The 22607-nt window shown below is 42.6% G+C and overlaps 2 protein-coding genes, 1 long non-coding RNA gene and 1 other non-coding gene across 6 annotated transcripts in view; all 4 read left to right on the top strand.

Annotated features, from left to right (window-relative positions):
- The first annotated feature begins 51 nt into the window (after nt 1-51).
- On the top strand, nt 52-7345 carry RBM34 (RNA binding motif protein 34). Of its 2 annotated transcripts, none has more exons than XM_052671852.1 (11): nt 52-181; nt 304-436; nt 818-957; nt 1903-2125; nt 2944-3003; nt 3548-3591; nt 4045-4128; nt 4328-4415; nt 4500-4542; nt 6220-6338; nt 6991-7345. In XM_052671852.1, exons 1-11 carry the CDS (start codon nt 144-146, stop codon nt 7264-7266), a joined length of 1248 nt encoding a protein of 415 aa, XP_052527812.1. In that variant the 5' UTR covers nt 52-143; the 3' UTR covers nt 7267-7345. The 2 variants fall into 2 exon arrangements, with proteins under 2 accessions (XP_052527812.1, XP_052527823.1); XM_052671863.1 differs by having other exon boundaries at nt 53-181; nt 4352-4415.
- Nucleotides 7346-7542: 197 nt separating this feature from the next.
- On the top strand, nt 7543-14511 carry TOMM20 (translocase of outer mitochondrial membrane 20). The gene is made up of 5 exons (XM_052671901.1): nt 7543-7773; nt 11687-11733; nt 12454-12535; nt 12809-12951; nt 14079-14511. Exons 1-5 carry the CDS (start codon nt 7650-7652, stop codon nt 14121-14123), a joined length of 441 nt encoding a protein of 146 aa, XP_052527861.1. The 5' UTR covers nt 7543-7649; the 3' UTR covers nt 14124-14511.
- On the top strand, nt 8134-8268 carry LOC128090259 (small nucleolar RNA SNORA14). Its single transcript, XR_008210884.1, has one exon. It is a non-coding gene; the product is annotated as a small nucleolar RNA SNORA14 (small nucleolar RNA).
- A 2117-nt stretch (nt 14512-16628) lies between the features above and the next one.
- Nucleotides 16629-22607, top strand: part of LOC128075334 (uncharacterized) — a 44388-nt gene continuing 38409 nt past the window's right edge. For both annotated transcript variants that reach the window (XR_008203770.1, XR_008203760.1), the window contains exon 1: nt 16629-20498. This is a non-coding gene — a long non-coding RNA (uncharacterized LOC128075334). The remainder of the gene's footprint in view (nt 20499-22607) is intronic.

Here is a 22607-nt window from a genome sequence, read left to right as displayed (position 1 = left end):
CGGCGCTCGGCGCCCTGCGCGACCCTCCCCTCCCCGCCCCCAGGTAGGTGTCACAGCCCTCCCGACGCAGCCCCGGCCCCTGCCCGCGCCGTGCGGCGGCCGGAAGTCCCGCACCCTCTCTTCCTGCCGCGCGCGTCCCCATCATGGCGGCGCCCCGGGGAGCCGCGGAGTCGCCCGCCGGGTGCGTTACCGCGCGCTCTGCCCTCTCCCGTTCCCCTTCCCTCCCCTTCTGCCGCCGCGCGGCGGTGTTGCCCCGTGGAGCGGCCGTTGCGGGGCCACCGCTGACGCCGTTCTCCTGTGCAGGGCCCTGTGCGGGGACTACGTGGTGGGGCAGGTGGTCGGCAGCCTCTTCTCGGGCGGGGCGGCGGCGGTGCGGCCCCTGGCTGGTCTGTTCCGTGCCGCCGCCCCGCCGCCCATGTTGGTGGCCGTGCCCAGGGTAAGCTCTGCGTACCGGGACAGCGGAGCCGTCTCCACCGCGTGCGCCTCGGTGTGAGGGCGGGGTTTTTAAATATCGGTGAGAGATTTTGCGGTGGGGTTTGGATAGCCCTGACTTGCCCCCCTTCCCAGTGCTGGGTTGGGGCTGGGTCGGCCCGATGCGATCTTCGTGGCCTCGTAGCTGCATAGCGGAATGCCGCCCTGACGGACTCTGTGCCCCTCTGTGCATCGCTGGAGGAGGCGTGCAGCTGGGCCAGCCCCCGAGCTCAAGATAGAGCTGATAAATAAACGGTGTTCCAAATAAACTGCGATTTGTAAAACAGTTGTAGGGGATTTCTGGAACTTGAGAAACAAAATTAGTTTATTTGATTTTTTGAAAAAGGAAAATAGGAAAAGAAAGCATACAGAAGCGGAGAAGGTGTCAGAGGGACAGAGCTCTTCTGTCAGAGAAGAACCTCCTAAGAAGGTGAAGAAAACCAGAAAGAAGGAGCTTTCAAAAGCAGAGGAGAAGTTGGCAAAGAGGTGCGTAGATGGTACCTTCTTAATGAGAGATTAAAGAAAAAAGCCTGTCTTAATCAGGAAACAAAGCAATGAAATTTTAGCCTATTTTTCCTCCCAACCTTGTGTTTTAAAGTACTATTTTTAAGCAGCTTGTGGAAATGTCAAATAGTTTACACCAGAAGGTGTTCAATACTTTGTGTTCCTGCTAGAGGCCCTTAGCTCATGGAACCAAAGCCTCTGTCAGAGAGCTGGCAGGGCTGCAGGCTGAGGTATCGTGTGCTCCCTGGCTCACAGTGATGCCTTCAGAGCTGCACTCAGAGGCACCTTTAGCAGAGCAGTCTGCCGGCCTGAGCTGGTTGTCCTTAGTCTGCTGGCCTCTGTTGTGAACCAAACTGTTCTGTTGCATTGCCTGTTCCTGTAAAGATGCAGGGTGAGCCGAGGTGCTGTCAGCTCAGGCAGGAAGCTTCTCCATTCAATTCCTGGATAACAACATTTGACTGATTATAGCTCTTGGGGCTCATACCTTGTCCACTTTCTGATGTTGTTGTTGCATTTTCCATATCCAAGAAAAGGTTTCTGCAGACAGAGATCTGTTAGTATAAAGGTGGATCTCAAAAGATGGTTGTGGATGTAATAGATGCTGGGAAGAAGCCTTATCTTATTTCTGGCATGCAATGATGACTCTTTTTTTCCCTTCAATTTTAGAGTAATCTTCTGAATTCTTTCTTAACTACATCTAACTAGTAGTGGATTCCTTGGCCTGGGATAGCAAATAGTTTTCTGTATCACGTAACGGTCAGATAAGTTTATTTTCTGCACTGGAGGAAAAAATAACATTTGAAATTTTATGTTGAGCATGACAATTTAAAATATAAGTTGAAATACCTCTCTTAGAGGCGTTAATTCTTGCCTCAAATGTCCCATTCTTTCCCATCAGTTACAATTTGCTTGTCTTTTCCTGAAAAGGGAGAGTGCTTTGGAACAGGCAGATGAAGATGAAGAGCGAAAACTGTTTCAGAGCAAAGCGAAGCAAAAACAACGGGCTTCTCATGCTGTCGCCAAGAGTGATATCAATTCAGGTACAGGCAGAACTGTGAAACAAGAGAAGAAAAAGAACGAGGCTGAAGAAATGATTAAAAACAAAAGAACGGTGTTTGTTGGAAATCTGCCTGTCAACTATACTGCTCAGGTACGTGAATGGAATCTGTCAGCTAAAGAAATGAAAAAGATCATGACGGCCCTTGCTTTAAGGGAATGTTTCCACTTAGGATCTCACACGTGCTTATGACTAAAATCTCTTGTTGTGAAAGTGGGAAATCATGCTCATTATCAGAAACCTTCAGACGCAGTCTTTTTTGTTTTAGTGGAGTTGGGCTTTTTACAGCAGTGGATGCAGTTGTGTTGCTTCAGTAGAGTTTGTTGAATTCTTCTTCATAGAATCATAGAATGAATCGTAGAACGGCTTGGGTTGGAAGGGACCTCAAAGGATCACAAAGCTCCGACCTCTCTGATGCAGGCAGGGCTGCCAGCCTCCCCATTTAATACTAGACCAGCTTGCCCAGGGCTCTGTCCAACCTGGCCTCAAACACTTCCAGGCATCCACAACCTATCAGGACAGCTTGTTCCAACTCCTCACCGCTCTCTGTGAAGAACTTTCCCCTTCAACTAAAATCTATATAATAAATGAGAGCTATAAGTACAAAGCTGCAACCTGCTGCTCATTTTGAGCACAAATAATACTTCAGGTTTTTGCACAGCGTTTTAAATTTATACCATCCTCAGTAGTTAGGGATATTAATTCAGTTTTAGCAGTCCATAGAATAAGAAGTGGTCACGGAAAACAATGAAATGCTTGCAAGTTGTTGGCATGTTTTTAGTAGCCTGTTAACATACTTGGCACGAGTGAAATGAAAACAGTATAAAAACCATCTTGGTAGTGCGTGCCCAACAGTAACTTATTATCAGGATGCAGAAATACACTGAACATCTGTTATGTTTTCTGTTCAGATGCTGAAGTCTCTTTTCAAAGAATATGGACAAATAGAATCCATTCGATTCCGTTCTGTGGTACGTTATTTTCTCTGATGTTACATGGCATCTGCTTTTCTGACCTTACGGGATACTGTTCCTAAGGCTTGTATCTTCATTAATTTAGAAGCAGGCTTACCATTAGAAGAAGCACTGGCGATATTACTGCAGAGGCACCTTTCATCACGTTTTGTTCCCATATTGTTCCCATAACAGCAGTTTGTACCATCAGAGCTGTAGTTTTTCTCTGAGAAGGCCCTTATTATTGCTGATTTAACTACGGAATTATTAAGCTGTTTTTAAATTACAGCAGCAAAGGCATATTCATTGAACTCTGTGTACTGTATGGAATAGGAGAAGATAGTTCTTCTCTTGGAACTCAAGAAACAGCCTAGGCCAAAACAAGCTGTATAATTTTGAGATATTTCTAGATCATCAAGAATATCCATTTGCTCAGTGTACTGGCTACATAATGCTAAGTGGCAGTGGTGTTTGTTTGACTTTTCTCTTCAAGGACAAAATAGTTGTGATATGTTATGTTGTCACTGTGATTACTTGATGAAAGCTTTTTTTTATCTTAAAGGTTCCAGCAGAAGTTGCTTTATCCAGAAAGTTAGCAGCCATAAAGTAGGTTCTGCTTCTGAGTTTTGTGCTTTGTTTTTCAAAGACAAAATGTTTTTTTTTAAAGTGCTTGTTGTTCATTGTTTTGCTGTTGCCTTTTTTTTGTCCTTTGTTTGTTTGATTTTTATAATACACTTTGACAAGTAATAAGGAATTATAAGCCTAGTGTAGCAGTAAATAATTGTGTTAGGTTGCATTTCTTATATTTTTTTGGAAGGAGGTAGACAGTAGTTGTCCATAATTCCTTTGGGTGTACTTATGAGCTGAGGAAGCTGAATTGGGGTCCATACACATGCTGTGTGAGATGTACAGTTGAAACTCTTTTCAACAGAATGTGCTTTACAGGAATTGAAGTTGCTACTGCGTGCAAAACAGGGGAGATGTCAGTTGTTTAACAAGAAGTGCTTGTGCACAGCATAGTATCAGAATTGTTTAAAAAGTGTCTTTTTCCCATTCCAGGCGTAAGATTCATCCTAACGTGAAGTACATTAATGCTTATGTCGTGTTTAAAGAAGAACATGCTGCTGTTAAGGCTCTAAAAAAGTAAGTCTCAGCTTTGTTCCTCGTGCCTGTTGAGAAGGCAGATACGCAGAGTGTTTAAAGATAAATTTAATCTGCGTCCTGTTCTTTGCTTGTATTAAAACAAAGATGGTATTTCAGGCTTGAAAGTAAATTTGCCTTTTGCAAAAATGCTATGCAGTGACTTTGTAAATGAAGCAATGATTCATCGTTTAATTTTAAGAACTTTTTCTTTTGATTACAAAAGAAATGGAACAGAAGTTGCTAGCGGATTTCACATCAGAGTTGACGGTGCATCAAACAACAGTTTGGTAAGTAGTGTGTGACACGAACCCACGTTCTGTGTTTTGCTGTAACAAATGACTTAGTGGCTTTCAACCTCTTGTTTTCTTTAGCATGACAACAAGCGATCTGTATTCTTGGGAAATCTCGCGTATGGTAAGTAAATTGGAACATCTTGCCTTGTTTAGTGCTTATGGAATACAGTGCTGTTAGGATTCTTTTATGTATTGTTTAAGGTACCATGTTTAGGTAGCTAACTATCATTTGTTGGAATCTTTTAAAATAGCACTTTTATTTTTTGACAGAGGCATCAAAAGGGGTGAGTTTTCAGCAGGTGCTGCACATTAATTGTTTTCTTCTGTTATATTTCTAGAACTGCAAGCACTTCTATTTCTTATTGTTACTTCACATTTCTTAAATAAATATGACTAAGCTGCATATGTCACAGCTTAATAAACTGCCATATGCGTGCTTGTACTTGTGAACCACTTCCAAGTGATACACAGGGACAGCTTCTAATTTTGATGTTCATCTGTGAGCCACAGGATGAGTGACTGTGCAGGCAGCTGTTTGCTGTGAGTTGTTAGCTGAGTGGATGTGCTTGCTGTGTAGTTCAGGTCAGTGCTTAATGAATATTCAGCTGCTTCTGAGTAAATGAAGGGATCACCGTCAGGTGTGGTCCATGTGAGGGTATTAATGGAGTGAGGATGCTTGGGATAACTTGCTTTGGGGTGTGGTGCGGGACGAAGGCACGTCCTGTGCCAATAACTTGATAAACAACCAGTACTGTTAAAACTTGACCTGTCTGTGAAGCTGGAGAAGTGACAGATCTGAGTATGTTAACATTTCTCTGCTGTGTAGAACTTGTGTTGGTACTGTCCTTCCATGCATCCTGCAGGAAAAGAGCAGTTTGGACATAGTAATCTGGAAATTACTTCAGCACCTTTAACTTTTCTCAGCACATCAAATTCCCATAAAATTAAACCCTCACTAGTGCAGAGACATATCCACGTAAAGAGAGTTACTATAGAATAAAGTGTACCTGTACAGAAGACTAACCTGTGTTTTAGTACTTTTACATCCCACTTGTCTTTCTGGTTGCATAGGCATGAGACTGAAAAAGCCTCACGTGTGTGACCATTATCAGAATAGTCATATTAAATCCCTTTTCCCCCATTCAGATAACATTTAGTCCAGTCACTGAGCATCCAGTTTCAGGAACTGCTAGCTCAGGTTTGGTATCATCAGTATTAATTCTCAGAAATAGATTATGGCATAAGAAGGAGTTTCAAAAATGTTGCTTGAATCTTCATTTCCACTGTGTTCAACCCATAACTGAAATTATTTGAAAAAATGTACTTTGGTCTTTATTCTTATTTGTGATTTGTATTGCACTGTTCAAAGGTAGGGGACCAATGAGTGTCAGACGAAACAGTCCTTATATAAAGTCCACAAGCACCAGCATTTGCAAACCACTTTCAAATCATACGCAGTGATGGCTTAGAATTTCCACACTGTCTACAGTGTTAAGCCATTGGAATTTCTCTGAAACACTGATATTTGTGAACTTAATTTTATAGGTCCTGGATGTGTTTACAATCCATTTGGATGCGGTGCTCAGGGACGTGATTTAGCAGAGGGTTATTAGTCAGGGTCGTATGGTTGGGTCGTGGTTGGACTCGATGATCTTTGAGGTCTTTTCCAGCCTGAGTGGTTCTGTGGTTCTGTGATTTAAATATGTTTGCTTACCTAAATTGGTAAATGGTTTGGATTTAGGCTAGGCTTCTAAAGCTGTCTCTCTGAAGAGACGTGTCTTGCTGTGCTTGCCTGCAGACATCAGTGACAGCGCTGTGCGAGAGCACTTTGCTGACTGCGGAGATGTAGTGGCAGTGCGAATTGTGCGCGACAGACAGAGCGGCATGGGCAAAGGCTTTGGCTACGTTCTGTTTGAGGTATGTATGAGTGTCAGACTTCAGGACACTTGTCCAAATCGGAATTGGGAATTGCTGTTATGGCCTTACCTAACACTTGTTTTTTTAAAATACGGACGCGATGTCAGACGGTAGCGCTGTTTTGTGTGTTAAAAGTAGCTTCCTCCAGACCTGTGGCAATTATTTTAGGTTGAGGACAAAGAAAAGTTGCAAAACGCTGATGAAAGAAAGGGAAAGACGTAATAGAGAAAAAAACGAATTCACATGGTGTAACAGCAATGTTTTCCCATTGGTTATGTTTCCAAATGTAAGTGAATTCTTTCCTGCAGCCATTTCTCCACCTCCCTAAACACTGCTTTTTCATGCTTTTCTCCCAGATTCATCTTACTCAGTTTATTTCCTGCAGCCCAAGATCTTCTTTGTCCCCAGTTTCTATCTCTCTCCTATGACTGGTGTAAGGTGTTTCAGAGTTCCCTTTCAAGAACACATGCCCCAGGCATAAGTCCTGTGGGTGCGTGAGCACTTCTGACCAGATTTGACATTATGAAAGTAAAGGCAGTCAGGTGCTCTTCATTGTAAAAACCTGCCTGACAGAATTAAAGAAAGGCAGCCTTTTACTTGGAAGTCATCAACTGGAGTGTGCTGCTTTTCAAGTGGATGTCTGTTCTCACAGAATACGGATGCTGTACATCTCGCTCTGAAGCTCAACAACTCTGACCTGATGGGACGAAAACTCCGCGTGAAACGCTGCTCTGAGAAGGACAAAGCCCCACAGAAAAGCACCACCAGTCGGTCTCGCGGCCCTAAGGACAGAGCTCAAACCATGCTGAAAAACAAGTCAGGCTCTCATGATTCATTTGTTGGCGAAAAAGCAAATCCAGCCAAAAAGAGCACCAAGCCCAAAAGACTGAAAAGCATTAGTAAAAAGAAAGGTGGGAAAAACAAATAGCCTTTTGAACAGCTAGCTATGTTTAAAAAAAAAAGAAAAAAAATTGGTTCTTTTTAATAAAGCCGATGAATACAAGGGCGTTCCGTCGCGTCCTGTCTCTGTCCTTACCGTGCCTCGACCGCGCCGCCCTCTCCCTGCCGGTAGGGAAGAAGGGCGCCGGAAGGGTGAGGACTGCGCGGAGCGTGCCGCCGTTCGCGCATGCGCCGCGGGCCCCGCCGCCCGGCAGGCACCGAGGAAGCCGCCCTCCGGCGCGGGCTGATGACGCAGCGGAAGCGAGGCGGGGTCCTTTCTCGCCGCCCGCTCGCCCCAAGGTGCCTGCGGAGCTCGGCGCCGGCCTTGCGGAGGGCGGGGGCGGCGGCGCCTTCCCCGCGGCGCCGGGCACCATGATGGTGGGCAAGACCGGCGCCATCGCCGCGGGCCTCTGCGGGGCCCTCTTCATCGGCTACTGCATCTACTTCGACCGCAAGAGGCGGAGCGACCCGAATTTCAAGAACCGGCTGCGGGAGCGTGAGTGTCCGGGCCGCCCCTCCCCCGCCCGGCTCCCGCGCGGGGCGGCGGCACGTGGCGGCTCCGCGGCCCTCCCGGCCCGGCTTCTGCGGCCCCGCGCTCTTCGGCCCCTGCGCCGCGTGCTGTGAGCGGCTAACGCGGGCTGTGCGCGCCGGGAGCGCGGCTTGGGGTTACATCCTCCGCCCTGTGCGGCGATCTGTTCATCCCGCACGCTTCGACGGGGCCTGTCGCTGCCGCGCTTTACGTGGCGGCGCTCGTTTCCGGGCGTTCGGAGGGCGATCGGATAAAGCTGCGGTCTGATCGCGAAGCCGCTCCTGCGCTGCGGCGCGAGCGAACGGCGGCCCTCGGACATCTTAGCCGCCGCATTCCAAACCCTCCTGGTGGCTGCCCCCTGGCCTCCAGGCATAAGAACGAATGCCAGAGCGAACCGGTGATTGATCCAAAACGCGGAGCTCCTGTCCTGTGGCTCCTCGTTATTTCACGTCTTCAACATTTAAATAAATGAGCGGTTGAGGAAGTTTTAAATTTAGCTTTACTGTGAGAGCGAGTTGTGCGAGTTATTTGAATAACGAGAAGCAGGCTGAGAGCTGTGGCTTGATTCTACCCCGAGAATAGGTGTGTTCCTCCAGTCACTTTGCTGAAGGTCAGGAATCACTCTCAAAGTAGATTTTCCTAGCAAGCAACTGTAATGTGATCAGCACATTTTGCTGATGAAAGAGCCATTGCTCGTGATCTGGGATTGCAGAAGCAGTTTTGTTTCCTCCGGGTACTTTTTGTCCCACAGTGCAAGGTTGGCAAATTTCAGCATAGTAGACTGGTATTTGTCTTGCATGGAAAACTGGGGTTTGGCAGAATCATTGTCTGCATAGATGCTGAGCCATTGGAGCAGCTTTAGAAGAGGGCCACGAAGATAATCAGAGGGCTGGAGCATCTCTCTTCTGAAGAAAGGCTGAGGGCACTGACCTTGTTCAGCCTGGAGAAGAGAAGGCTGTGGGGAGGCCTTGCTGCAGCTTTCCAGTACTTGAAGGGAGGTTATAAACAGGAGAAGGACTGGCTGTTTTCGTAGTCTGATCGTGAGAGGACAAGAGGGAATGGGGAATGACTTTAAGCTAAAAGAGAGGAGATTCAGGTTAGATACTAGGAAGAAATTCTTTACTCAGAGTGTGGTGAGGCCCTGGCACAGCTGCCAGGAGAAGCTGTGGGTGCCCCATCCCTGGAGACGCCCTAGGGTAGGTTGGATGGGGCCCTCGGCAGCCTGAGCTGGTGGGGGGCAGCCCTGCTTACAGCAATGGGGGGGTTGAGGCTGGATTATCTTTAAGGACCCTTCCAATCTAAGCCAGCCTGTGCTTCTATGATACAATTCTATGCGTTTCATAACATTTGTACAGAAGCTCTGGCAGGGATTTTGCATCCTGTTTGTTTTCATTTTCCGAGTTCTCATCAAGTAAAATTCTGAACAAATCTTACACTTGTTCCATGAACGCTGCTTAACCTTGCTGGATTAGAAATTTATATTTGCTGTAGAAGTGAAAGAAATCCGTCGTGGTTTGATATGGAGTGGCTGCTATTTGGAAGACAGAACAGAAAGATGGAGATCCTTAGCCACAACACACTGGGCAGCTTTCAGTTGTAAGGCTTTAGAGAATGCTCAGGGTTTTTTTTCTTGTTCTTTAATACTGTAATTTTTCCTTCAGTGTAGGTGCAGTCAGTGACCTGGTGATCATGACAGCGTTTTTACTGCTAGATGGCAAAGCTTGATCTGTAGAATGTTTAACAAGCAGGATCAAGTGCAGCAGCCAGTTGCAGTTCCTTGGTTGAAGATGTGCTGTTTAACAGTGAAATTTAGAGCAGGTGGTCTCAACTAGTGTTCTTAGGATAAGATTATTGTTTCAGCCTCTCTAATGCAATGTCAGCAAAGCCTGGGGGGGACAGAGCTCCCATGTACCAAAGGATGGATTGCCTGCTGCATTTGGTCAAATACCAGCTGACAAACAAAGAACTGATAACGCTTTTTGCCATCTCGGTTGTAATTGACATCCCTTTGTTTAAGCAGCATCAGGACCAAAGTCTGTGTTGCGAAGGCACGCAGTAAGTAAAATGAAAGCAGCCAGACTGGGATTTCAGGAGATGAACCAATTTCGTGAGAGTCTGCAAGAACTCCTGGACTTTGGTTTTCCGATGTCTTAATCTTGTTTATTTAGTACACACAGCGTTCTTAATTAGTTTTTTGTCCCTAGTTTTGGTGCTTAGTCTTGGGGCCAAAGGATAGTAAAGCTGGAAACACTGGGAGCTGGTCAGTTCTTGCACAGCAGATGAGAGCAGAAGAGGTGAATGGTCTCTGTTTTTGTGGGACTGGCTTCTGTGCTGCTGGTGCGGTGCATGGAGTTCTGCCTCCACTACCTGAGCATCAAGTTACCGACTGGTTTGCATGGGAAACTTTCCATGCACAAGAGCTGGGCCTGAAAAGCTGTGAGGTCTGTGCAGCACGAGAGCTGGTGTGTTGTATTAGAACAACTGTCATGGTGTGCTAATGCACTTTAAAGCTCTGTGCAGATGAATGCTTCACAAAATTGGGAGCGAGCAAACTGAAGTCATCAACTTTCAGAAGGTGAATTTGTATTTAATAAAATAGAAAACAATGGTATTGTTACAGTAGCAAGGGTTCTATATGACAACATTTTTGTGTGTGTTATGATGTGAAATTTTATATACAGGTCAGTATGTTGTAGAAACTCAAGGGTGAGGGGTTAGGAAGGTACCAAGGAAGATGAAAGGATGATCCATGCGGTTAGAACGCGCATTCCCTTTATGAAAGGAACATTTGATCTCGTCCGTAGATTTCATGTTACGTTGTCACTGCTAGGAAGTGATTTCCTGGACATCTTCATTGTGTGGACAGTCTCGAATTCATAACTCACATCCATTAAAATTTTTAGTCATGTTGTTCAGAACTATTTCCAACGTGTAAAATTGTGTCAGAAGCCAGACAAGGGCTGTGTGGCAGCTGCCCAAGGTAGGTGGGTGTTGGTGGAGCTGACTGAGGACCAGGAGCAGTTACTTGACCAAGTGGGCCATACCAAGTTACATCAAGTTACATCAAGTTACATTGGTGTAACTGTTTCAGTTAGTGAACTGAACAACAAAGTGGTTCTAAGGAAATCACCAGTATTACTGAACTTACATTGGGATAATTATTCTTGTATGCATAACCACTATCATAAAATATTGTTATACCTGCCCATTTGCATTAAAAACAAGCTACATATCATTTTAATTACACTAGTTGTGCTGGAATGCTGCACTTTTCTGTTGCAGACCAACTTTATATCTTCAGGTTGAATGATTGAGCCTGTAAATGTTTGTTTTGCCTGTCACCATTTGCTCTCCTCACTTATTTAGTTTCAGGAATGTGTGCTCTGGTAATGCTTTTGCTGTGGGACAGTGAAATCCTGCTCCTATGTAACTAGTTCCCAAACCTCTGCTAAAGCAAAGCAGCTGCTATTCTGCTGGTGGTGCAGTGGTGTATTTCAGAATGAATGTGGCTTGACATTGGGTAGCCTTGCCTTGTAGGCAGTTCTGTGGCTTATGATTGCTGGAAATTCACGTAGAAGAATCCTGTATTAGCTTAATTCCCTTTACTTCTCAGAGCATGAGGAAGATGTGAGTACAGGCTCTACACAGTTGGTGTTGAGGATAGCCAGCAGGAGAGGCATTGCCGTTCTGAATCAAAGTGCCAGCCCTCATTAGACCTCTGAATGGTACTCTGTTGCAGAGAGCAGGTTGCATTCTTGTATTTGGAATATATTAACGTTTTCTTGTTTTGAAATTGACTTTGACTCATTCACTTTTTAGAGCTATCATCTGAAGTCTTTTTAAACTGCAAATTAAAAAACACATGTTATTATTCTTACAGGAAGGAAGAAACAGAAGCTTGCCAAAGAGAGAGCAGGGCTTTCCAAGGTAATACTGTGTTCAGTAATGCAGCACTGTTTTGAAAAAGGTTTTATTTGTATCAGGCTTGCTTGTGAGGTTTGTTTAGAGGGCGACTTCTCTGTTTTGATCCCTACGTTACAAACCTTTCTGCAGATATGCAGCCTTTAGATTTTTTTTAAAGCTTTCACAAATAACCATATGAAAATATGTCGTTCCTTTTCCGAGTCAGGTGGAAAACCATAGAAACCATAACATTTCCTGTGTGACTTGAAGATGTTTTCCTTTTCGTAGTGGGTCCACGAGTACTTTCCAGATGTAAGAAACATGGATGAGATAGACTTGTAGCTAAACTTGGGAGATTGTTGTGGTACAAATGGAATTTGCTAATCTGTTTTCTTGTTGCCAATGGTTCCTTTAAGAAGAGATAAATTTATCTTAATGCATTCTGTGATGAACATAACACACTTTGGAAATTATATTTGCTACAAAACTGTATACTTAATAAACCAAGTAGAGGTATTTCAGACTCTGTCCCTCTATGGATGTATAATGCAATGATTGGAGACTTGAGTCTGATTTTCAATATTGCTGTGCTTATGTTTATCTTAGTAGTGATACATACAATTCTTTTTTGAGTTTCCATGTAAACATATGATTGTGTTTGTTTGGTTTTGGCTGAGAACGTTTTGTGCTGAATTATTAACTGAAGTTTAAGGGCCAGCTTCAGTTTTACTGTGTATGTTACAGCTGCCTGATCTGAAAGATGCTGAAGCTGTTCAGAAGTTTTTTCTTGAGGAGATCCAGCTTGGGGAGGAACTACTAGCTCAAGGTAATAGCATAATTTCTTTTGAAGGGTAAGTGGTAAAAATAATATTTTTTTTAAACCTTTTACTAGATTTCTGTCATTGGGGAGTCAATTCATCCTCTCTTAGGTTTGGTTGCTTTTTTCTAACCTTCTGTGTTCAGAAGATTCGACAAGGGGAGGAGAAAAGAAATGTGGTTTAATTCTAAGTTGTTCAATCCACTGTTGGTGGATCTTTTTTGTAAATGCTTCATGCTGTGGAAGAGGTTTGTTCTCCAAACGTTATGATTTGTCACACAGGTGAATATGAGAAAGGTGTTGATCACTTGACCAATGCCATTGCTGTGTGTGGACAGCCGCAGCAGCTACTACAAGTTCTACAGCAGACTCTTCCACCACCAGTGTTTCAAATGCTTCTAACTAAGCTCCCTACAATAAGCCAGGTATGTAAAACACTCTGTGTTGTTGAGGTTGGAAGGTAACTGAGCTTCTTCTGTCACGTGCTACGTTAGCCTTGGGTATTGGTTTTTATGATTGGTTTTCTTAAATGTTCAGTTAGACAAAAAGGTTTTTCACATGGAACAAAATATGAAAATGTATGGAAAGTATTGCATGGCATTGATAGCAAACAAGTTAAAATAGGAATACAAAAATTCTCTTATGCACAGAGTATGCTAAGCTATTCAAGTAGAGACAACTGTGGGCATCTTACTGCATAAGCAGATCCACTGTTTCCCAGATGGAAGTTGGGTCTGAAAAAAAAGGTAACTTTCTTGCATTGGGTCTTGAATCTCAGCTTTTTTAAAATGACATTTAAGTATCTGTAAGTGCTATAAAAGTCTGTCAGAATTAACCTGTTGGTTTTGGTGGCTATCAACATGGAATGTATCAGCACCAAAGCACTTGACAGTTTTGGAAAGTTTTCCAGGTGATAAAAGTGCTGGAAGCTGTGTATATAAAATGCACTTCTTTTTAGACTGATTACTGTACAGGAAACATTGACAATCTGCTAGCAAGAGAATCTTGGAATTCCAAGGGAACTCCCTCAGGACGTTGTCTCACATGAAGCAGACACTCTGTGTTTATCAGTCAGCTGTCATTACAGCTCAGGTGTGGTTACATTTCAGTTTAAGGTTCTAATTGTTAGTAAAAGCACTGAAAAGCATCAGCTAAATGAGATATAAAGGAGGCAGTGGAGCAAAAACATTTAATGAGAGAAAGCAAAAACCATAGATGTCACAGAATACATCATAGAATGGCCTGGGTTGAAAAGGACCACAATGATCATCTAGTTTCAACCCCCCTGCTGCGTGCAGGGTCGCCAACCACCAGACCAGGCTGCCCAGAGCCACATCACTTATCTGACTTCAGCTTTGGTAGCTACTGCAGTGTATTACTTCCACAGAGGTGGCTTTAAAACCTTATGTCAAATAGATTACAATTTTTAACATTAATCAGGTTTCTCAGTAATCACACAGCTTAATTTTCAGTGTAAAATTACATTGCTTGATGATCAGTTGCCTACTGTCAATCTTATATAATTGTGAATGAGTTTTTCTCCTTCTTACAGAGAATTGTAAGTGCACAGTGCTTGGCTGAAGATGATGTTGAATGAGGTCACACAACAACAGGGGGAAAAAGTGTTTTCTTACCCCAGAAGATGAGCATCAGTAGGGGGATAAAGGGGCAAACATAGTAGTTAATGGACTGTGTACCACATCGGGTTCTACCAGAGTTAAAATTAACTTTGTGTAGGTGGGTTTCACAGGATTTTATTTATTATCCCAGTGAAAAGTGTATTTTGATAAAAATTCATTTTATAAATACACTGTGTTGAGTTATCAAAGCATCACTAACTTCATTATTATTAAAATATGCAGTTGTAATGTTGTACATATAAAGACGTAAAGCTACAACCTATTGAAAACCCAATGCTCATTTTTTGAAAAAAAAAAGAGAAAAGAATTAAAGAAAAAAGTTATGGCAATAAAGATTTATCCACACTTGTGTGTCCCTATAGTACTGCTTTAAATGTCAGAACGTTTGGGTGTCAGAGCAGGGCAAATGATCTAAAATAACATTTAAAAAAACCAAAAGTGTTATGACGGGTCTTCCAGTGCTTTTAGTTAATTCAAAACCTCATGTAATCCCCTGAGAAAATAGGCATGTGATCGTTTAAACAGTAACTGATCACATTAAAAAGAAATGCAAATCAAAATGGTAATAGGTGACTTAGCTGCTGGAGGAATGAGAGAGCTGTTTGTCAGGAACAGTAACACCTGTAGTGATGCATGTCAAAACCAAATCTGCCAAAAAGGAACTTCTGTTAAAGCACTTGTGTGAAGTAAAGCTGTTTATAATAGAACCTTGGGCATATTTTAAGAGCATAATGATATATTTTTTTTGAAAGCATTCAACCTTTTTGTAAAATAATTAACATTTCAGTCTCTAATTGTTAAGATGGTAGAAAATATTTAGCAGTCTTTGGCATTTGACTTGATTGTTTTGGTGCCGATTCAAATTACAAAGGTAAGACGATGACATCCCCAGGCTACACTAGCTGAAAGTGCTGGAATTAGAAAGAGGTAAAATATCAGAATGAGAGAAAACAAGGAAAATATACTGACTTAAATATGTTTTCAGAATTGTACTACTCATTTTCCCTCAATAGGGTATTTTAAATTTCAAATTAGAGCAGACTAGTTTCTGCCATTTTCTGTTTTTGTGCTAAGGCCACTCTGATGGCAGAAAAAAAAAAAGCAATTAAAAAAAACAATTAACAGTGTGGCTTAATGTTTTTGGCATTATGACTTGTTTCAATTTCATGAAAAGAAGAGAGAAGAATGCTTTGGTCTAATGATTACATTAATTAAATGTCTAATTTGATCTAATGTTACATTAATAGAAAGGTACTAGATGGCATAGTCTGAGTAGAAGAGAGAGGCTCTGAAAGCACTCTGGCTAACATTCACATATATCTTTCTCACTCCAGCCTGCTGTATGTTTTTGTAAAGGCAGATTCTTCCAAAACGGGACCAAAGTTCCAGAAATTGCCTTTCAGAGTCTTTGAGAGGTTAAATGGAAGGTTCATGGTCACCCACTTGTCACATAGCAAAACTTGGGAGTACAAATGGCTTTTACTGAGTCCACCAGCTTGGACAATTCTTTTTGCTGTGGAAGAGAAATTTCTCCACTAATTCTTTGAAAATACAGTTTTCCAAAGTTTGAGCTGCTGTTGAATCTTTCTGTAGTGCATATTAAAGTTTATAGCTGGTAGGAACAAAATTTCTTGAACAGCTGACTAAAACTTGGTCCTTTTGTTGTTCAGGTGCCATCAGATAGAAGTAAAACTTAGCCATCATCTTCAGGTGACGATGACTGTTTTCCTCTTTTAATTTGAATTAGAGATATAAAGTTATTCTGCTAATAAGATCTTTAATAAAAACACTGTGAAGTAGTAGAAGGTTCTGTGCTTATGGGGTGCAGCTGGACTATTTGGCAGACTTTGCCTTTTACATTTTAATTTTAAAGGTTTGGAAGAAATCACAGATTATGCTGACAGAACTGCTCCCATATTTACCTGCTGTCCTTAGCGGTAGTGGCAATTTCACTGTAAGATCTTTTTGGTTCATCTTTTAGCTTCTTATGGTAGATCAAGATTCCTTAAAACTCAAATGATGTAAGGCACCCTTCCTTCAAGACTGAATATTTTTTTGTGCTCCTTGGTATAATGTTGCCACTTTGAATTCAAAGTTTAGCTTACAGCAGTGCTTTCCTGAACTGAGTGTTTTAGCAAATCTTTCTGTCAGTTCCTTTGATGGAAGACTTGGTGATAGCCTGATTGTAACTACAGAAGTTCATTGCTTTAATAGTTGTTATAGGTACCCGTACTACTTTAAACCTTTTTAGTTTTCTTGATCCTGAAAAACTAGATATGAATGACATTTTTAGACTGTGGATTTAAATGAAGCCTTAAGAAGTACCAGTATTCTCAAATTCTATAATCCCAAAGTACCTGGCTAGTATGATGATGCAAGCTCTGATACCTGATTTGAGTGCCTTGGCTAATAGGGTGAGAATGTGGAATCCTTTGAATAAGACTGATATATATATTTTATATATAGCTCCAATAATGGCGAGCTCCTGCTGTTGTAGCTAGCATGCACAGCCTACAGATATAAGAGACTCTAACTTAAAACTTGTTTCAGACACGAGCAAAGGTGCAGGTCATTGAAAGTGCAGTGGTAGTAATGCGTCTTATTGCATCAGTAGTAGTAATGCTGCTGCCTTAGCTGTATGCAGTACTGCATTCCTTTTTACCTGTGCAATTTAAAACAAGGTGGAAGTGAACTATTCAGTTGTGGATTTGCTGCTGGCAATCTCACAGATGCTGGTAAATGACGTCTGTAATTGTGCTTCGCTGCAGGTAAGGCTGCTGTTTCTCTCAGAGCCATCTTCTGCCCTGTAGTGCTCCAGGAATGAGGCACTTGGTTTCAATGCATGTGACCACTCTGAGAATTTCTCATAAAGGAGGTCTGTTAATTTTGTTTTAGGAAGTCTCCTGTCACCAGTTATGAGTTTCTCTGACAGCTTTTATAGAAAAAAAAAAAAACAAGCCAAAGCAAAAAAAAATCCACCTAACAGCCTACAACCAACAGCTACTTTCGTGATTGTACTTTCTTTCATGTCTCACCATTAAGTTTTTTAGATAGCAGGATCAAATCCAAAACCAGAGTGATCAGGCACACACTGAATCATCTGGCACTAATTTCCTTAGCCTGGGGTATGACAGAATATTATTTTTGCCCTTAACTTCAAAAATGGAGAAGTCCCAGCCCTAGTCCTGCTGTGTAGGAGATTAGCAAACCATCATCAAAGTAAAACTTAAGCTATTCATGCACCCAGAACAATCTTTCTAGAGTTTCATTTGTATGTCTGTTGATGGTGTGTTGAAAGTCCCTTAGGCTCAACAACGTGACCGTTGTGTTAAAATTAATGTGAGTTAAATCTCAAGGGAGTCTTTGAAGTGGTCAGTAAGTGCTTTTAGTGTGTTTCAAAGGCATGTTGGACGCTACGCCCAAGCTGAGTTTTTTGAACAATGCAGGTATGAAAAAGGTTGATGTGAAGAATATAATTTTGTCAAGGTTTCTGTTGTACCCAAATCTTGCTTTGGTTTTCAGTTTGTGTGCTTACACTGACCAGTACAGATCATGTTCTTGTTTGGGGAAGGGAAGGACTGAAAAAAACACCTGTCTGCATAGCAGTCATATCTGACCACAAATCTGTCTTGCAAAGAGCTGAAACGTGCTTAATTCGTAAGGACAAGTAGCTTTTAGGCACTGCAGAGACTGAGCTTCTGATGCAGGTAGCGATACTTGCTCTCTGTAGTTGTACCAAAATGAAGCTTCCCAAAGATGTGGGCATTCAGTGCTGTTCTCCTGTAACATCCTGTGTATGAATGTGTGAATGAAACCACAGAAAACAGCTGGCCCTTCTGTGATATTTCCACACCAGGCTGCCCAGCTTACTAGAGCTAGGTAATGTGCAGGTTCTTTCCAAGTGCAGTACTTTCTGTTTGTGCTTAAAAACAAAGTCAGGGTCTTCATGTCCCTGAAATAGGGCCTTACAGGTGCTACCCTAACAGATTATATACTGTTTGTCTTTAGATAAGGTGACCACCCTCTGTGTTTCCTGATCACTGCTGTAACCTAACAACCATGAATTCCTAAAGGCTTGTATGCTCTAAGCTTTTGTCTTTAGAGGTGTAATTCCAGTTCCTGGTTTGTAAAGGTCAGGCCTTGATTTAATGGCCTGACAGATATGTGTCTTGGGGCTTTTACTCATTTCCCTTGCACTCTGAGGATGTCCTTGTATCCTTGTCTTTGGGATGAGGGTGTCATTGGTGCTCACCCATTCTGCTATGGTCACTGAATGGGGTGCTGCTGCTCCTAAAACAGTGTTGCTGCAGTGCTGCTTATGTGGCTTTCAAGTATCAGATTTCTACTCTGCATGGGGACAGGAAACAGCTGCTGCCAAGTAGTTCTGCCTCTTCACGACTTGGGCCCTTACAGCTGTGAAAAACTGATTTGGTCATACTATCATTTATTTGAGCAGGTCTTAATCTAAACAGCAGAGGGCAGTTTTGCACATCTGTTTTGTGCAAGCTCATCCTGCAAAATCCTGATTTTCAGAATCTTCACGTCTGGAAGGGTGTTGCAATGCAGCATTTTGTCCAAACAGATTTGATACAGTGTATGATATGTGACCAGTGGGGGCAGCAGTGGCATCTGTTTCTACTGACACCCAGTTTTGGCGTTTTAAATCCTCACATGTTTGTTGCAGTTATATAATTACAGCCATTTCCCTTCCCTTCCATCCCTCAGCCCAAACCAGGTATATAGGGAAGCCACCTTCATTGTGCCACTTACACCATGCCACAAAAATGCAACTGCATGTCATTCCCTGACACATCAGAGAAGGATTCCCCCTGCCCAGATGTGATTTTTCTGGATCAGCTGAGTGAAATGAGAGCTGTCAACTGCTGTAGGGGCAGAAGAGAAATATACGGCTTTAGCCTGGAGTTGGGGTTAACCACCCCCTTTTCCTCCCACCTCTCACTCCCCCTTTCCCCCCTTCAAAAAAGCAAAATTTTGGCATTAGGGTGCAGTTTTGTTGCAATCCTGTAGCTGATGTGCAGGAGCTGGTAGGCTCTCCGATGCCTAGGAGGCAGCTATTTGTGGCAGAATGGCACTCTAGCTTAAGACCAAATCATAACCACTCCTGTGCTTCTGAAGTGCTGTTTCTGTGCTTCGTGGTCGTGTTTGCAGGGGAAGGTATATGTTGGTACTGTAAGTGTAAATGGAAGTGTTCACCCCTGTATTATCCATCAGCAAGCATTTTTCTAGACATTTCACTGGTTATTATGAAATATTTCAGAGTCTGCCTAAAGCATAGCAAGTACCTAGAGAAAGTGAGCTGTTCAATAAAAGAAACCATCTCTGCAAACCAGACTTTTCTCTCCTTAGGTCAATCTGGATGTGTTACACCCTCTAAGGTAGCCTGAAAGACATAGAAATTCGCTGTAACAAATTCTTGCCCGCTTTGGCATGTATGTAAAAGAGCATTTCCTGAAGCTCTGAAACAACCTGATTAGCATCTTTTGTTGTATTTAAAATGTTTAATTAGAAGTAATGTACTTTCCGCTGTGATGATTAAAATGACAATGATTATTGCATGAATTTGTTAATTATAATGCAATGACTAATTAAATGGAGAAATGGAGAAAAGGGATTCCTGAGCAAGCATGTTCTTTGAGAAAGTCTCTGCTGGTGTTTTTAACTGATAGTGCATGTGTAATCAGTTCATACCAGTATCTCATTATTGATGGGAATGGTGTTTGGTTCTGTTGGAAATTTACTGTCATGGCACGTTGACCTGGTGTTATGCGATTGCTTGGTCCTGTAAGTGAGGAATACCAACTTGTAGAATGAAGGAAAGGTAAGCCTTTGTATATACAATGAAGAGAAACTGCAACTGTTCCCAGGTTGTAGCCTCCGTGTTTATTGAGTTCTTCCAGCTTGGGTGTTTGCTATAATGGCACTCAGCTGAATTTGCATAAACATGAGGGGTTGCTGTTTGCTTTTCATTTGCTTTTATCTCCATCTAAAGTTCTGAGCATTAACATCAGGCCCCTTGGCTTATGTTAGAAGTTGTCTGACAAAGCTACGAGCCCTTTTTTACTTCTCTGTTGGGATGTCATCTACCGGCCGTTGGCACTGGCAGAATTCTTAGCATGAAAATGTTATTATTACTTCTGTGTCAGCAGAGATGTATGTGACACTGTGAAGAATCTGTCAAGAGGGAGTCTGTGCCTCTGCAAGCTTTCAGTCAGCGGTCCTGATCCTGTAACTTACTCTGCACGGTCCCTTCCTTAGGGAAACCTAAGCTACCAAGATCAGGACATGGGGACAGTGAAACAGGAAGGAAGAAGGTAAGGTTTAGGAAAGCCTGTTTGGTTTGTTATTTATTGAGTGGATGTTTTGTTGGTCTGGTTTATGTGTATAGCTCTAAAATGTGCTTCTTTTCTACATCGTGTTATTTTCAGACTGGTTGAGTAATCAGTACTAGTTACTATTACCATCAGGAAAAATCAGACCTCAGCCAACTGCTGACCTGGTTGTAAATCATGAAACCTACCATAGAAAAACCAAACCCAAACATTAAACATCTCTTTATGGTTGGAAATATTTGAGGCATAACACCCTCCATCCCCCACACTGAAATCAAATACCGTGAACTATCAACACTGGGTTAATTATTCTGCTGGTGGTGCCAGTAGTCCTGCATTTCACAGGTAGCTTCTGCATTGCAAATATAAGAAGCAATCTTTCAAAATTTGTCTTGCTGTGAGATAGCAACTTTAAATGTAACTCTGACTGTTCTGTCAAAAAAGTTGTTCTATGCCATTGTGTCGTAGTTTTGGTGACTCTATCATGCAAATGGAAATGCTGGAACATTGGTGTTAAGTGGGCATAAGCAAAGAGCCTCTAAAGCAATGCAGTGAGTCAGCATCCATCCTTTATGTTGAATTCCAAACTGTGAATACATGAGGAGCTGATAAAATTGTTGAAAACTGGAGAAGTACATTACTGCAAGAAATTTATATCCTAGTGTTGGCCATTTTGCATTACAAATAACACAGCTTTCTACAGCTTGACTCCATTGCTCAAAGTCCTTGTGGTTAGAGCAGATGTTATCTATTGTCCAGAGTGGCTGTACTCTTCTTTTTCTGCTTTTGGGATGATACCTGGAAAGGAGAAAAATACGTGTTCAGCAGGAGCTGGCTGTGTGGTAGCTGTGTGTACAGAGGGCTGGATGGTTGGACAGGTGTGGCCTGCCACCTTCATGAATCAACAGGCTGTCTGCTTCTTAGTGAGAGCTTAGGCTGAGCACTTCAGTGCCTTGGATGTGCCGGGCAACGGTGGATGGTACATACTGATAATTTAAATTAGTTTTCTAAAGCACACAGAGACGCTGGGATGGAATATACCGATATTAGAAAGTATTCTTCCCTTGCTTTTTGTAAAAAAAAATGTGAAGTGGGGGAAACATCTATCTTCTGTGTAGAGTTGCTGCCTTTGTTTTGGTTGTTATCAGGATGTTGTTTGCTATGAGGCTCTGCCAAGGTCAGTCAGTGGCAGTGTTCTCTCTGCTGGGTTGCCCTCAGAAGTTTTCATCAGGCCTGTTAATATCTGTCACTGCACTATAGATCTTTTCACAGGTCGATGTCTCCTACCTTGGGCAGCACATTTTCAATAAAAGCAGTCGTGTCTCCCTGGTTTTAAATAAAAGTTTTAAGAAAATGGATTGCAGTCTGCCACTGCCAGCAGTTGCTCAGAATTCTTCACGACCTTTCCTTTTTTCAATTTACTGTTCAAATTTTGCCTCCCCACCTCCTGGTAATATTCCAGATTTTCTTTGCTTGGTCTCAGGGTGACAACACAACCTTTGTTGTTGATCAATTCAGCAAGGACTTTGTAAATATCCTACAAAGTATTCATAGGTCATCGTTGTATTTGTGGTCATCAAAGTATTCAAATAGGATCTCTGGGCTTTTGCAGAAAGGCTGCTGTAAGATTGATTTACTGGAGCTGCATAGGTTATCTTCATTTTGGGGAAATTAACTGTTTTTTTCTTTCTTGGAAAAGCAAGTTATTTTTGCTACTATCAGAGTGTCACCCTTGCTGACCCGGCTATTCAGGGCATAAACAGAACAGCTGTGCTCTTGGGAGGCCTCACAGGATCCAGGGGCCAAAGCTAATGATTAGCCAGACATGCTGCTCTTTGCACCAGACCTAAATGCAGTCTGCTTCGAAACGCTTCTCACTGCCCATAAGGTGTGAGAATGAGCATATGTTTCCAATGGGATGTATAGGAGCAGAAAGGCCTCTGCCAAGAGGCAGGGTTTTGCAGGCAGTCTTGGATGTCTGATGGGAGGCTTTTGTTGCTCCCCAAAATGGTGGTCTCTTCCAGTAGAGTTCAGGCAGTAGGACTGTTGTTTCCTGACTAAACAGGACTCTGCTTTGGGCAGAACTTTCAA

This window comes from Tympanuchus pallidicinctus, unplaced genomic scaffold, assembly GCF_026119805.1.
Source record: "Tympanuchus pallidicinctus isolate F22 unplaced genomic scaffold, pur_lepc_1.0 scaffold1, whole genome shotgun sequence".
Taxonomy (NCBI): domain Eukaryota; kingdom Metazoa; phylum Chordata; class Aves; order Galliformes; family Phasianidae; genus Tympanuchus; species Tympanuchus pallidicinctus.
The sequence above is the reverse complement of the archived record's forward strand: the minus strand, read 5'-3'. Positions and strand labels throughout refer to the sequence as shown.